The sequence below is a fragment of the Microtus oregoni genome, unplaced genomic scaffold (genome assembly GCF_018167655.1).
Source record: "Microtus oregoni isolate MIOR12 unplaced genomic scaffold, Mior012 000036F_ref0000092, whole genome shotgun sequence".
NCBI classification, from domain to species: domain Eukaryota; kingdom Metazoa; phylum Chordata; class Mammalia; order Rodentia; family Cricetidae; genus Microtus; species Microtus oregoni.
Window position 1 is genome coordinate 23,113,863 of NW_024543095.1, and position 15,922 is coordinate 23,129,784.

The 15,922-nt window shown below is 42.2% G+C and overlaps 1 protein-coding gene and 1 pseudogene across 1 annotated transcript in view; one reads left to right on the forward strand and one right to left on the reverse strand.

Moving 5' to 3' along the window:
• Cplane1 (ciliogenesis and planar polarity effector 1) overlaps positions 1-15,922 on the reverse strand; it is a 94,529-nt gene that overhangs the window by 59,699 nt on the left and 18,908 nt on the right. Inside the window, exons 13-20 of the mRNA XM_041631271.1 lie at positions 15,426-15,634; positions 15,160-15,240; positions 11,026-11,190; positions 6,190-6,363; positions 4,736-4,964; positions 3,015-3,154; positions 2,261-2,478; positions 1,734-1,898 (exon numbers count right to left, since the gene is read on the reverse strand). Of these exons, the coding sequence (XP_041487205.1) occupies positions 1,734-1,898; positions 2,261-2,478; positions 3,015-3,154; positions 4,736-4,964; positions 6,190-6,363; positions 11,026-11,190; positions 15,160-15,240; positions 15,426-15,634 (1,381 nt within the window). The remainder of the gene's footprint in view (positions 1-1,733; positions 1,899-2,260; positions 2,479-3,014; positions 3,155-4,735; positions 4,965-6,189; positions 6,364-11,025; positions 11,191-15,159; positions 15,241-15,425; positions 15,635-15,922) is intronic.
• LOC121433039 lies at positions 6,985-7,602 on the forward strand (annotated as a pseudogene).

Genomic DNA, 15,922 nt, shown 5'->3' on the forward strand with positions numbered 1-15,922 from the left:
GTGAACACCTTTAAATCTCAGTGCTCAGGAAGCAGAAGCAGGTGGACCTCTGTGAGCTGGAGGCTGGTCTGCTCCACATAGTAAGTACCAAGCCAGCCAGGGCTACATAGTGAAAACATCTCAAAACAAATAAAAGTTCATTTGAGGCTAAGGCAATGGCTCAACTGATAAAGTGTTTCCATGTGAATGACAGGACCTGAATTCATATCTCCAGGATCCACACTGAGCAGGACAAAGCATGACCTTGTAACCCCAATGCTCCTGGGCAAGATGACAGCGGGGACAGGAGAAGTGCTGGGAGCCTGAGGGCCAGCTAGCCTAGCTATGCAGTGCAAATTGTCATAAATCAGCAGGAAAATGAGGACCGATACCTGAGGTGTCCTTGGACCCTCCCACACACACTGTGGCATGCACACACCAGCTTTTTCACATACACAAACCATATGCAGACATATATGTCATACATAAAGCTTTTTTAAAGCTAATTTTGGTCAAGCATGGTGGTGCATGACTGCTTCAGTGAGTACTAGCACACTCTGAAGCCTGAGCTAAAGGCTAGCCTGGGCTATACAATAATTTTTGTCCTATCTTAAAAAAAAGGCAGTGGTGGTGCATGCCTTTTTTTTGTTACCATACCAATAGCAGTTCCCCCCTCCTCTCCTCCCATTACCCCCACATTACCCTCACCTCCACCACCCATCTGCTCACGTGTGCTCACTCATCAGTGGTTTTTAGACATAAAGCAAAGAAAACCAGCCTACAAACCACAATCCCAGAGAACTCAGACAACAGTGCGGACACTAAGAGAGATTTACATAGATATAATCTACATGGGAAGTACAAAGTAGAATAAGACAAGATCTCCTGAGTAAATTGGAAGCATGGGACCTTGGGGGAGGATTGAAGGGGAGAGGGAAGAGGCAGAGAGGGGAGCAGAGAAAAATGTAGAGCTCAATAAATATCAATAAAATGAAATTTAAAAAAGCCTACTTTTTTTTTTTCAAAAACAAGAATTTGAGCCGGGCGATGGTGGCGCACGCCTTTAATCCCAGCACTCGGGAGGCAGAGGCAGGAGGATCTCTGTGAGTTCGAGACCAGCCTGGTCTACAGAACTAGTTCCAGGACAGGCTCCAAAGCCACAGAGAAACCCTGTCTCGAAAAACCAAAAAAAAAACAAAAAAAACAAGAATTTGTACCTGGATACTGAAGCATGCCCAATACCTACTCAGCTTGAGGACAGGCGAGTCTGTAGAAGAGAGGATGGAAGGGCCTGGAAGGCCCAGAATCGAACTGCATATCTCAGAAAACAGCAAAGAAGTTCTAGCCAGTGAAAAAGACTCCTGATAATAAACAGCCAAGAATTCCCTCCTAATTATCAACACTTGGAACCACTGAGGTTGCCACAAAACACTGATCTTAACCTCCGGAGCGAGTGGGGGAGGAGGAGTCCTAACGAGAAGAAACCTCCCATGATTTAGGGTAGAAAGAGCAGGTACAGTCTGGAAGAACCTGCTGTATGGAGACACTTTCTATTGCTGCAGGGCGAGCTAACCCAGAGACTCACTGCACAGTGTCATCTCTCAGCCAGAAAAAATCTTGCCTGAGTTGCTTATGCAAATAAACCCAAGATTTGTAGACTGAAAGGCCAGGAATCCTTAGGAAAGCACCTGGAGTGGACATGAACACATCTCGGAGGCCTGACACAGCACCTGAATGATTAAGACAGTTCATACCTTCTGCATGACTTTTCTTGCCCACCTCAGCTGCAAGATGTACCACTGTGCTACAGAAAAAGAGCATCGAGCCGCCCGGAAAAGCAAGAGAACTCGTTGCAGGATTCCAGACAGCTTTTGGCGATTATCTTTTTCAGCTTTTAAAAGAAGATTGTCACCGTGTTCCTGAGGACAACAGAACAGATATCTATTACTTAAGCAGCTGCTTGGTATGCTACCTAAGTACATACTATGCTGGGAACCAGAAGTTTATCTTCAGGTCTTGCATTTGTTACAAGATCACTATTGTCAGGTTAGTTTTAAAAGTAGACAAAACCAGCCAGGCAGTGGTGGCGCACGCCTTTAATCCCAGCACTTGGGAGGCAGAGGCGGGTGGATCTCTGTGAGTTCGAAGCAAGCCTGGTCTACAAGAGCTAGTTTCAGGAGAGGCTCCAAAGCTACAGAGAAACCCTATCTTGAAAGACCAAAACCAAACAAACAAACAAACAAAAGTAGACAAACCAACTAGAAGACTGCACTGAGCTTACTTCACTGAGAACAGCTGGCTGGGGGCAATACAAAGGAGGTGCTGGGAGATACAAGTCCACGGGCACTAGGCCCCACAGCTTCTTACTGAAGTCCTTTGCAGAGTCCATCAATAGCTGCAGAGTCCCTGAAACAATGTCTGCATCAGCCATGACTGACGCTTTCAGTACTTCTTGCACAGACCCAAACAGCAGATTAGCATCTTCTTCTTCAATGGGATCTACCAAACATGAAACAAGGTAACATTAGCCAGGTATGGTAGCCTGTGACTGCAGTCCTAGCACTCCGGAGCCCAAGGCAGGAGGAAGGAGGTCACACTGGGATACAGAACAAGACCCCATCTCCAAGATAAAAGTAAGCATAAATGTATGTACGAAACAAACAATATAATTCGAGTGTGGTTGTTTTGTTTTTGGCAATGCTGAAGATCAAACCTAGGGCCTCTTACATGTCAATAAAGTGTTCCACACTGAGTTGTATCCCCGGCCCACAATACATTTTCACCTGACATCAGTTTTCTCCCTCCTTGCAGAGCTCAGGATCAGACCTGAGCAAAGCACAGACTAGGCAGGTACCACTGAGCACCACTCCAGCTCCTCTGGCATCAGTTTTGGATGTTCCCATGACTAAGTATAAATATTCTCAAATTTCTGATAAAATTGTCACAGTGTTCATATTTCTAAATATTCGTAAGGTTTTGTAATAGTACAGGTTTATATTAACCTGATACACTTAGAACATATGTAGGTAACACACCTGTAAATTGCTTATATTTTGAGCCCTTTTCATTTTTTGCTTCCAGAGAGATTGGCTGACCTAAAAAACACTGCAGTTTTTCCTGGAAAATCTGTGCTGGTATCATATTTAATGGTAGGTCCATACCCTTTTCCTTGGACCTGGAAAGATATCAAATTAAGAGAAATAAAATTTTGGGGAAAAGAAAAGACTTTATATCAAGAGGTAAATGTATTTAAGAAAATATGAAGTCACTTGCTTTGTACACCCTACTCACAGAAAGGAAACACTACTTTAAAGGCTCTCAGAGGAGATGGTATTTCTCCATTCTCACTGCCACCCTCATAAGTACTCTGCCCCAAATAACCCACAACTATTTGCAATATGCCTTTGCTCACACTTCAGATGCTCTCCCTCCTTAGATACTCAGCTCACCGAGCGCTACCCACCCTTCAGTGTGCACCTGACAGGGCACCTCCTGCACGGAACGTTTCTGCCTTCCCTCATCTGCATTTCCATTCTCCCCACCATGCACTGGAACTGTCTCACACACTATGCAGATTTTATGTTTTGTCCTATTTATGATAGAGTCTAACACCTTAGAAAGTTTCAATCTGTTAAAAATACCTGACACAAAGCTTTGTGCTGATCAGTTACTTAACAAACACATGCTGGATCATTGGCTAAACTACACAAAGACTGTCCGCACTGACAGAACAAAAGAACCCGGCTTGAAAAACAACAACAAAAACCAAACAAATAAAATCAGAGATTAGTTTACTTAGCCTAAATTCAAATCCCCACCCACTGTGGTACTGCATGCCTAAAGTCCAGCATTCAAGAGGCTGAAGTGAGTTTGAGACCAGCCTTGACTACGCAGCACGATCCTATCCAGAAAGAAGAGAATGGGAAATCGCAACACAGGGATGGAGAGACAGAGGGAAGGCAGAAGGAGAAAAAAGTAAAAGAAAGGGCAGGAAGGGGAAAGAAAAGGCAACCTCCAAATTCTATTTGGGATAAACTCCTCAACTACCTAATTGCCCTTTTAGGATATTTCTAACATAAATATGCTAAGTGAATGCTTCAGCAAAATAAGTAAGCCATGGAGCCACTATTAACACAGTAATCACTGCAGCACCTCTTCAACTAGAAACTGAAAATTCAACTCCTTGGTGTCACTAGTCAGTTTTCTTTTCTTGTTTTTTGTTTATTTGTTTATTTTTGAGAGTTTCCCTGTGCAATTTTGGCTATCCTGGAACTCACTCTATAGACCAGGCTGGCCTTGAACTCACAGAGATTCGCTTGCCTCTGCCTCCTGAGTGCTGGGATTACAGAGCCACCATCACCCAGCGACTAGCCACGTTTCAAAAGTATATAGTTAGGCACTCCCATACTATGCAGCAAAGACAAAAATATTAGGAAGAGTTTCTATATGACAATGCAGAAAGAAGGTTTCCACATATTCCACATATCAACAAGAAGAAAAATGAGATTTGCTTAAGATGACATTCTTATGCAGTACCTGAAGCTTATCCAGAAATCCATACCTTGGGCTGGTGAGATAGCTTAGCAGGTCAAAGCACCTGCTGCCAAGCCTGACGACCTGACTTTAATCCCTGAAACATGTGGTAGAAGGAGAGAAGTGACTCCCACAACTCGTCCTCCCAACTCCACATAGGCATCATGATATGTGTGCACCCAAACACACACAGAATAAATAAGTAAACTTTAAGAATTCATACCTCACAAAATTGCGACCATGTTTACAGAAAACTTGGAAGGCCACACCAATGGATACAGATGTCTTCCAGTCTCCAAGTTTATGTGCCAACCACACAGCCTCTGGAATCAGGCCACCAATAAATAATAATTCAAGGGCATATTCAACTGTCCACACATTTGAGAGATTCTGATCTCTAACAAAACTGGCCACCTTCGAGTGTTGTAGAGGAATAAGTCGTAGGGAGTGCTCTGTGAGTGAATCAGAGAAAACGATATCACAGCTGCATACGTGTACTCCAGCTCAGGCCTCCTCACATAATCAAGTCTCTTTAGTTAATATTTTCCAACATGACAATAAAGAGACACAAAGAATGAAATAAAATAATGCCCTCTAGAACAGTTTTGTTAAGATTGAAATATGTGCTTCCTTAAATGGGCTATGCATAAAATACAAACATTCTTTAAAAAAGAAACACAGCAGAAATAGAACGAGTGCCTTACACAGAATAAAGCTGAGTTCTGTGAGTTCGATAAAATGTACATACATGTGACCCAGATCAGGGGCTACAGAGAGGGCTCAGACTGTGTGGTTAAGAGCACAGACTATTCTATCAGAGCAGGGTTCAGCTGCCAGCACCCATGACCAGCAGCTCACAATCATCTGTAACTCTAGTTCCAAGGGACCTAACGCCCTCTTCTGGCCTCCTTGGGTACTGTGCTCACATGCACATACCACGCAAATATACACATATATACAACTAAACATAAAATACATTTAAAAAACTTATTCAGAACTATTCAAAAATATGTTCTGACTTTCATAGCAGATTATACAATCTGGACAACAGATTTATCTCATTTTACATTATCCAAAGAGCCAAAAAAGTTGCTTTGTTTTTTTTTTTTTTAAGTTTCAAAAAAATATTTAAAACGTATAAAATGCTTAATAGAGAAGTTTTCATTTAAAAAAAGGATGGGATCTGGGGAGAGTGTTTAGTCAAAAAAGTGTTTACCCTATAAATGATGGAGACCTAAGTTTGAGTTCCAGAACCCACATTAAAAAAAAAAAAGGCAGGCATGCTTGTGTGTGCTTGTAATCTCTGAACTGAGGCAGCATAGATACGTGTGCTGAGTTGTGGGGCCACCAATCCACTCTATTTGGTGTATTTCAACAGCAACAACAGAAAAGAGGTGGACAAGCACTTGCCAGGCACACATGAGGCTTCAAAACCTACTGTCAGAGTGAATGAAGTAAACAAGGAATGAAGATGAAAGGAAGGTAAGTTAACGCGAGCTCTGAGTAGCAGCTCACACCTACAATCTCAGCTAGTCGGGAGGTTAAGACAAGTAACGGTGGGTTCAAGAACAGAGGCAAGCTTGAGTAACAACTAAAAACAGTGCAATCTCCATAGGATACTGATTTTAGATACCATGTGTAAAATCCAAGGCAGGAGAGCATTTGTTTACATATTACCTGTTTTAACATGAAGTGGAGGAAGAACATTCACGCTGTGAGGCGGCAGGATGCAGAGTGGTTCATTGGTGAAATACGCAGCCATGAAACGGGCCATGCACTGGACAACTCTGACTGCGGCCTCCGGATGTACATTCCTGGTCACTCCAAACTCACAAGGAGACTTCTCAGAATCTAAGGAACAGAGCAAACCATAAAAAATTATTTGAGACAACCCCCATTCTCAGGCCCATCCAGAATCACACCCTAGCGCATTCCAGCTGGGTGGGGGGCCTCAGCGCCCTGGCCCAGGCCCAGCTGGAGCTGCTGTGCACTGTCCCACTCCTTTTCAACAGTGCTGGTGATATACTGGTGGTTCAGTGGTGAGCACAGCCGCCTTTCAACGCAGTGCTTGAAAACATAGAGCAAGCATTAACACAAGAGGAGGGAATTAAAGGGACACTAATACGAACAGAAGCCAAATTATCCCTATTTGTAGAAGATAATATAATAATATTTTTATATAGTATGTAATACGTTATATTTATTACATATAATATGTAATGTATATATAATGTGCAATATATAATATTATATATGTATATATAAAAATACCAAAAATTTTACCAGAAAACTTCTGGAAACAATATGTTTAGAAAAGTGGGAGAAAACACACACACAAAATCAACTTATAAAAAAAGTAGCCTTGGGTGTTTGGGGCTGGGCAGCTCCGAGGAGCCTGCTAGAGCTGGAGTCAGACTCTGGTCGCAGCAGCCTGCTTTGTGTCTCTTCCTTGGCGGATTCCGGGCTTAAAGGATGACCTCTAGGAAGAAAGTGTTGCTGAAGGTCATCATCCTGGGAGATTCTGGTGTTGGAAAGATAGTGCTCATGAACCAGTATGTGAATAAGAAGTTCAGTGACCAGTACAAAGCCACAATAGGAGCAGACTTTCTGACCAAGGAGGTGATGGTGGTTGACAGACTTGTCACCATGCAGATCTGGGACACAGCTGGTCAAGAACGGTTCCAGTCTCGTGGTGTGGCCTTCTACAGAGGTGCAGAATGCAGTATTCTGATGTTTGATGTGACTGTCCCCAATACATTCAAAACCCTTGACAGCTGGAGAGTTTCTTATCCAGGCCAGCCCCCGGGATCCTGAGAACTTCCCTTTAGTTGTGCTGGGAAACAAGATTGACCTTGAAAACAGACAAGTGGCCACAAAGAGGGCACAGGCTTGGTGTCACAGCAAAAACAATATTCCCTACTTCGAGACCAGTGCCAAGGAGGCCATCAGTGTGGAGCAGGCCTTCCAGACAATCGCTCGGAATGCCCTTAAACAGGAAACAGAAGTGGAGTTATACAATGAATTCCCTGAACCCATCAAGCTGGACAAGAATGACGGGCCAAGGCTTCTGCAGAAAGCTGCAGCTGTTGAAGGGGCAGTGAGCACAGAGCACAGAGTCCTTCACAGACCAAGAACACACATAGCATAGGTCTTCAATATGCGCCCCTCCTCCTCTAAACAGAACAGAACGTCATCTCTCACATCCAGCAGCCAAAATAAAACTCCACCAAACAGTCAGCCGCCACCACACACACACACACACACACACAGCAAACTCTAGCCTGTGCCTGAAGGGCTCTTGGGGCAGTTGTCCACCATGAGCCTGTGTATGGCAGGCATAAGGCGGAGCCCCGGGTGCTCTGGCGTGCAGTGGGTATGGAAAGCTTACTCCTTTTGTCCACTGGAGAGTGAGAAAACTGTTCACATTTCGTCTGTGTCTAATTATCTGATTTTTTTTTTAACGGTCTTGTGGTCTTTACCCCCACCCCTCCTTGAAGGTCCTGTGGGAAGGCTGGTGCCCATGTTCCATTCTGAACAGGCTGTTTTGTATGTATCTGTTAATACTTGTTACTTTTAACTAATCAGATCTTTTTACAGTATCCATTTACTATGTAATGCTTCTTAGAAAAGAATTTATAGTACATGTTAATATATGCAACCAATTAAAATGTATAAATTAGTGTAAGGAATTCCTGGATTGTGTGTTTAAATCCTCTAACACAGGCGTGCAAGGTGGAGGATTGAACCCTGTCTGGATTACAAGAGCGTCAGAGACTCAAATTTGGAAGCCCAGCTAGCAGCAGTAGTCTATACAGTAGACACAAGAATTGTGTATGCCTTTTATCAAAGACTTAAGAGCCAAAAGCTTTTGATCTCTCCAGAGGGAAAACTGAACTAGACAGTTCCCTTCTTGTCTAAATTTTCCAAAAGGTTGATTTGCATAATACAGTAATAGGTACAATGGATAAATTGCTGTTATTTCAGAAATTAAATTCTCATTTTCCCCTTTAAAAAAAAGTAGCCTTTTTATACATTGATTACAATACAGCAGTCATACATTCACAATAACCTCAAAATATATATATATGGAACAAACCTAACCAAGAAGGTAAAGAAACGGAAAGGGATATTAGAAGATAGAAAGATCTCCCACGTTCATGGTATTGGTAAAATATTGTAAAAACGACAATCCTGACAAAATCAATTTATAGATTTAACACAATCTCAATCAAAATAGTCATAATGGGGGGCTGGAGAGATGGCTCAGTGATTAAGAGCATTGCCTGCTCTTCCAAAGGTCCTGAGTTCAATTCCCGGCAACCACATGGTGGCTCACAACCATCTGTAATGAGGTCTGGCGCCCTCTTCAGGCATGCAGGCACACAGACAGAACATTGTATAAATAAATATTTAAAAAAAAAAAAGATAGAAAGATCTCCCACATTCATGGTATTGGTAAAATATTGTAAAAACGACAATCCTGACAAAATCAATTTATAGATTTAACACAATCTCAATCAAAATAGTCATAATGGGGGGCTGGAGAGATGGCTCAGAGGTTAAGAGTACTGGCTGCTCTTCCAGAGGTCCTGAGTTCAATTCCCAGCAACCACATGGTGGCTCACAACCATCTGTACTGAGATCTGGCGCCCTGCTCTGGCGTGCGGGCATACATCAAGGCAGAATGTTGTATACATAATAAATAAATAAATATTTTAAAAAAATAGTCATAATGTTCTTTACAAAAATAGAGAAGGAAAAAAGCACTAAAATTCATATAGACACAATAATAAGACCTCAGATAGAAATAGAAATCGTGAGCAAAAACAATGTTGGAAGGATTACCATATCAAACTTCAAGCTGTATTACAGTTATAGTAATAAAAACAATACAAAGAAGACAAATAGAACAACAAAACAGGACAGGCCAAACCTAAGTACAACATTACAACCAACCAATATTTAACAGAGATGGCAAAAATACAACTTGAGAAAGACATCACCTTCAGTAAATGCTGTATCCTAATTAGTTTTTTGTTGTTATTGTTGTCGATTTAATACAAGTTAGAGTTATCTAGGAAAAGAAATCTCAATTAAGAAAAATGCATCCGGGGGCTGGAGAGATGGCTCAGAGGTTAAGAGCATTGCCTGCTCTTCCAAAGGTCCTGAGTTCAATTCCCAGCAACCACATGGTGGCTCACAACCATCTGTAATGGGGTCTGGTGCCCTCTTCTGGCCTGCGGTCATACACACAGACAGAATATTGTATACATAATAAATAAATATTTAGCAAAAAAAAAAAAAAGAAAGAAAAATGCATCCATCAGATTGCCTATGGGCATGTCTGTGGGGACCTTTTCTTGGCTAAAGACTGATGGAGGAGGACGCAGGTCAACTGTGGACAGAGCCACCTTGGGACAGAAGTCATACAAAAGAAAGTATGCTGAGCAAGGCAGTAAGAAGGCCCTCCAGGGCCTCTGCTTCAGTCGCCGCCTTTAGTTCCTGCCCCGGTTTCCCTTCACAATAAACACAAGTTTCTTTTGGTCTGTGTTGTGGGGATTGGTGTGTTTGGTGGGGTTACTTTTTAATTGGTTAGAGACAGGGTTTCTTGGCTCCTGGAACTCACTGTGTGGGCCAGGATGGCTTTGAACTTCTGCCTCCAGAAAGCTGGGATTTTTGGTCAGGGAAGGAAACTCGGCAGTGCCTACAGGACACGGGTGCAGGGAAGACAGGGAAGGAAACTCGGCAGTGCCTACAGGACACGGGTGCAGGGAAGAACTCTCTGAATACAATTTCATTTTCTCAGGAATTAAAGTTAATAATTGGTAATTGAAATTTCAGAAACTGAAAAGCCTCTACACAGCAAATGAAACAATCAAGTGAGTGAGGAAGAAGCCCACAAAGTGGGAGACGGATAACCTTTGCAAGGAATTCAGGAGCAAGTGAACATATCGTGACTCCTCGAGAGAAGCAACTTTAATGAGTTCTTCAATAAATCCAAAGAACAGCTGTGCTATACTCCACTGAGAAGCTGACGTTCCAAAATCCACACAGAATAACAGTCAATAACAGTCACTGTAAAGGCAGGACAATTTTTGTGTATAAACTATTTTTCTCTAAACCCATAAATAAAAATTAACGCTATTAAACTATTAAACTAATGGGATGGGACATGCCTATAATCCCAGCACTCATGATGCTCAGACCAGCATGGGGCTGGTTACATGAGTACCAAGAAAGTCAGAGAGAAACACAGCAAGACCCTGTTTCAAAGTAGAAAAAGAAGGCGGGTGGTGGTAGCACACATCTTTAATCCTGGCACCTGGGAGCCAGAGGCAAGCGGATCTCTGTTGAGTTCAAAGTCAGTCTGGTCTACAAAGTGAATTCCAGGATAGCTAGGGCTGTTACACAAAGAAACCCTGTCTCAGAGAGCCACAATAAATAAATAGGTAGATAGACAGATAAGTAAATAATGAGAGAAAGAGAGAATATACTGAATTTTAAAAAGTATACCTGAGCAATCTTTACTTTCTTTTACAGGTAACTGGGACCAGCTGAGTATGTCTCTTACTAGGTGATCACATAATCCTTGAGCATCATTCAAATTATAGCAGTAGAGGTGGCAGTACAGGAGAGAGAGATAGTACCGTGACTGAAGAAAGCTCGTTCTTCTTCCTCCTAAAACAGAACAGAATTCACTGACAGTGTGGTACCAGGTGAGTGCTCTCCGGCTAGTGCCATGTAGACAGAAATGTGGTAATTGTGAAAATGCATCATTACACAATCACGACATGGATGTTTTCTGCATCTGTTTTATACTTCAATAAAGAACTTATCTAAAAATCAGGGCAGCATGAACATGGCTGTGCAGTCTTGAATCCCAGTACCCAGAGGAAGATTCAAGATTTCTCAAGTTGAGTCCAACCTTGTCTACACAGAGTTCTAGGCTAGACAGGGCTACAAAGTGAGATCTGACCTCAAATAAATAAATAATAATAATAAATAAAAACAAGTCAATAATACCCTGATCTTTTCATTTGAAGTTCTTTCAGTGGGCCCTCAGATGAGAGGCCCTCTTACCTGAAGAGACGCAAATTGTCACCATCAGAGCATGAAGGTCTGCTGATTGCTATCTCAAGTTCTCAGTGAAAGAATCTCAATCTTGTTTGGGATTACTACAAACACTCATGTGATCCAGGACATAATACTGAGCACATATTACAGACTCCCCTACAGGAGTTAACTCAGTCAGGCGGTGCACCTTTCTCCCACCAGCGGCCAGTCGCATGGATGTGATGGCTGGAACACAGGCCCACAAAACAGCCTTTCTACTAATAGAGCAGAGACGCTAAAGGAGCCCAGTCAAACACCACATCAGCTGAGTCTGCCCGCCTCCAGTCCGTCCTAAGGCACTCTCTTTGAGGCTACTGCTCATGTGAGCACCCACTCTTAGAAACCACACCCATGGGTATAGTTGTAAACAAAATGCTCATAGTGGACTCATTAAGGAAGCTGTTTTCATCTAAAACTTCCTAATTTACTGACTTCCTCTCCTTTATCCGGTTAACCAGTTCTCAAAAATGAGAATCCACTCGATCACAATTTCCATTGATCAAACTTGCTATGTACCTGTTAAATAAGAACTACATTCCATTAACACTGATGTGGCTTTGGTTCAGTCTTCCCAGCTGAATAATAAGCTTGCTTCTATGTGCAACTCACTCTTCCATCCACAAATGCATCAAAGTGACCTTCCTAAATGAACTATAAAAGAACCCTGATGTATAACAGGGCTATTTCCCAACAAACCCATCATAAACAGAAGAGATCATAAATCAAAGGATGTATGTGAACTGGAAAGATAGATCAATATTTTTTTTTTTTTTGTTTTTCGAGACGGGGTTTCTCTGTGGCTTTGGAGCCTGTCCTGGAACTAGCTCTGTAGACCAGGCTGGTCTCGAACTCACAGAGATCCGCCTGCCTCTGCCTCCCGAGTGCTGGGATTAAAGGCGTGCGCCACCACCGCCCGGCAAGATAGATCAGTATTAAGAAGCACTTTCTGCTCTTGCAAAGAGCCATTGGATGGGTTCCTATCACCCGCATGGAACCTCAGAACCCTCTGTAGCTCTAGTTCCAGGGGATCTAACACCATCTGACCACTAAAGGTATCAGACACATAGATAGTGCACAAACATACATGCAAAACACTCATATACATTAAACAAAAATAAATAAATCATTTAAAAATGCAATTATATACTTGATCTACGTACAACACAGTACACCACGGAGTATCCGCTGCTACCCTTGTGGTCATGCAGCTGACTGAAGCGGAGATTCACTGCTGTTCTTCAGCATTGTATACTGTGGGGGTGGGAGTAGGAATGGCCCCCACAGACTCATGTATTTGAATGTTTGGCCCAGAGGGAGAGGTGCTATTAAGAGATATGGCCTTGTTGGAGGAAGTTTGTCACTGTGGGGGCAGGCTTGGAGGTCTGATACGCTCAGGCTATGCCAAGTGTGGTACACAGTCTCCTTTTGCTGCCTGTGGATCAAGATGTAGAACTCAAAGCTCCTTCTCCAGCACCATGTCTGCCTGTATACTACCATGTGCCACCATGATGAGCATGGACTGAACCTCTGAACTGTAATCCAGCCCCAGTTAAATGTTTTCCTTTCTAAGAGTTGCCGTGGTCATGGTGTCTCTTCACAGCAATAGAAGCCACATACCTCACACAGCATTACTTCTGGCTCAGCAAAACACGAATACACATGGCTTTCATGCCATCGCAAAGTTTAAAAGTTTAAGTTAAGCTATCGTAAATCAGGGACCTTGTGTATTTATCTGAACAGTCTTTTCCTTACAAAATGTGTCTTGGTCAGTTAGGTAGCTCTATGGGCAAAGAAGCCTGATAACCTGAATTTGAGCCCCAGTCTCCACGTGGTGGAGGGCGAGAACCAACTCCTACAAGTCATTCTCTTGTATTGCTGAAGCAAATGCGTATCCCTCCACACAAATAAATAAATGTAATTTAAAACATTGGCCTAAAATCCCAGGACTCAGGAGGCAGAGGTAGGCAGATCACTGAGTTCAAGGGCAGCCTGGTCTTCATAGTAAGTACCAGACCAGTCAGAGCTGCAAAATGAGACCATGGGTTTTTGCTGTTGTTGCTTTTGTTTTTTGTTTGTGTAAATCTTATCTGATCCCACTGTCTGTTCTTAGCACTCCACATAAGACCTTCCTTCACTACTCTTCCCTGACTCACTACTGACCTGCCACTAATATTGCATGCATAAATCACACTTGCACTTTGCCAAATTCTTATACTTTCTCAGGCTTTTGGTTTCTCTAGATCCCAGAAACTTGTGACACCTTTTTATGATGCAGGGATAAAGATGTGACTCAGTTGACCTAAATTCATGGCAAATGTACCTCCTCTGTTAAACCATCCTACCAGCTTTGTTTGTTTGTTTGTTTTTCAAGATATATTTCTCTGTGTAGCCCTGGCTGTCCTCGAACTCACAAAGATCCACCTGCCTCTGCTCTCAAGTACTGAGATTAAAGGCGTGCGCCACCACCATTCAGCTCGATCCTACCATTTTCACTGTCCAATTTCAACTCAGCTTTAAACATCAGCCCCTCCACGGTTCCCTGGAGCTGACCATACCTTCAGACTGTGGGGTGCTCTTCTTGTGCTCCCAGCCCACACGAGTGACAGTAACAAAGGTAAGTTTCTGGTATCTCTACTGCCTTGTGCAGAGCTGGGCTACAGCAAGCACTGAGAACACTACACAGATGTAAAAGGGAAGTGTGTGAAGCTAACGCTGTCAGGAAATAATGTAAAGCATGGCGCTGTGCCCAGGCAGCAGCTACACTCAGGCCAGGTACAGAGAAGCCACTTCGGAACTTTTATCAACTCTGTCACACCTTCAAAGACGCCATCAGTTTCTGGAATGTAGAATCCTATGTTATTACAAAAGCCCCGTACAAATCATACGTAACTCCAACTCTTTGTTCAACCTGAAACTCTCTAATCTCTTAAAGGCCAGAAGGCTTAGCTCCATGGTTCTCTCAATGTCTGTAGGAGTGTGGCAGAGTACCTGATGGATAATTTCCCATTTAGGGAGTCTCTAAAAGGAAGAACAGGTTTAGGATATAAATCTCATTTATTTTCCATTAACATTCAACTGCAGGTTTTATCATTAAATAAGGTGGGGGTGGAGTGGGCAGGAAACAACTAGAGAGCATTGAAAAGATTTTAAAAATAGGGCTGGAGAGATGGCTCAGTGGTTAAGAGCATTGCCTGCTCTTCCAAAGGTCCTGAGTTCAATTCCCGGCAACCACATGGTGGCTCACAACCATCTGTAAAGAGGTCTGGTGCCCACTTCCGGCCTGCAGGCATACACAAAGACAGAATATTGTATACATAATAAATAAATAAAATAAATATTTAAAAAAAAAAGATTTTAAAAATAATTTAAAATACAGTACAGTACTTCTGATATTCAAGTTCCCTCCAATCTGCATCTTACTTGAACAGTAACAAGGTGTGAACACTCTGAGCCTTAATATTTTTAAATTCTGCAGAAAATTAAGCTATATTCTCACCAATACAGTGCTACCTTTTAAAAAAAAATGTCCCTTACCTTTCTCTTGTGTTTCTTGTAGAGCCTTCTTCCACAGATGAACTGATCTTTCATAGGATCCTAACAGAAAGCACTCTTCACCTAAGAATGATTTTACCAAACAGTTAGTTACAGTTGATTACATAACTTTTAAATGTTTACTTTGCTTTAAAATTCAGTAGCTACATATCCAGCCTGAAATTATTCTAAAAATCATTTTGAAAACAAAAACCTACTTAGTCACTTCACATATCCAAGGAGCTAGAAACTGTTTATAAGATACTGACCATTGATAGGTGTAAGTTCCAAGGCTTGAGGCAAGCTATCCCCAGCCATCTGCAGGTTAGTTTGGAGATGACATAACAGAGTCTTGACAAAAGATACTTCATGTGTTACATTTTCAGGTAACTGTCTGTCACCTTCAGGAATTCTTTGGCTTAATTGTGCTTGATACCATAAAGTTTTTTTGTACAATAGCCTCCAAAGAGCAACCAATCTGTACAGGAAATAAGATAACTGTCAAAACCAAATTTCAAGAGTAATGAAAACAAGTTTAGCTCCCTTCGCAGGCAGTGTCTTGCTTGATTTCTTCACAAATGCGACAGAACAGACTGACCAAGCTAATGATCATGGTCCAGGGGCCAATGCACATAAGGACCACAAGATTTTCACAAACGTTTTACGCACCTATATACATTTTCCATTATATACTTAACTTTTATTTTATATTTTCAAGATCATTATGGCTGCCCAAGATTTAAAAATAAATGTCCTTAATGTTCAT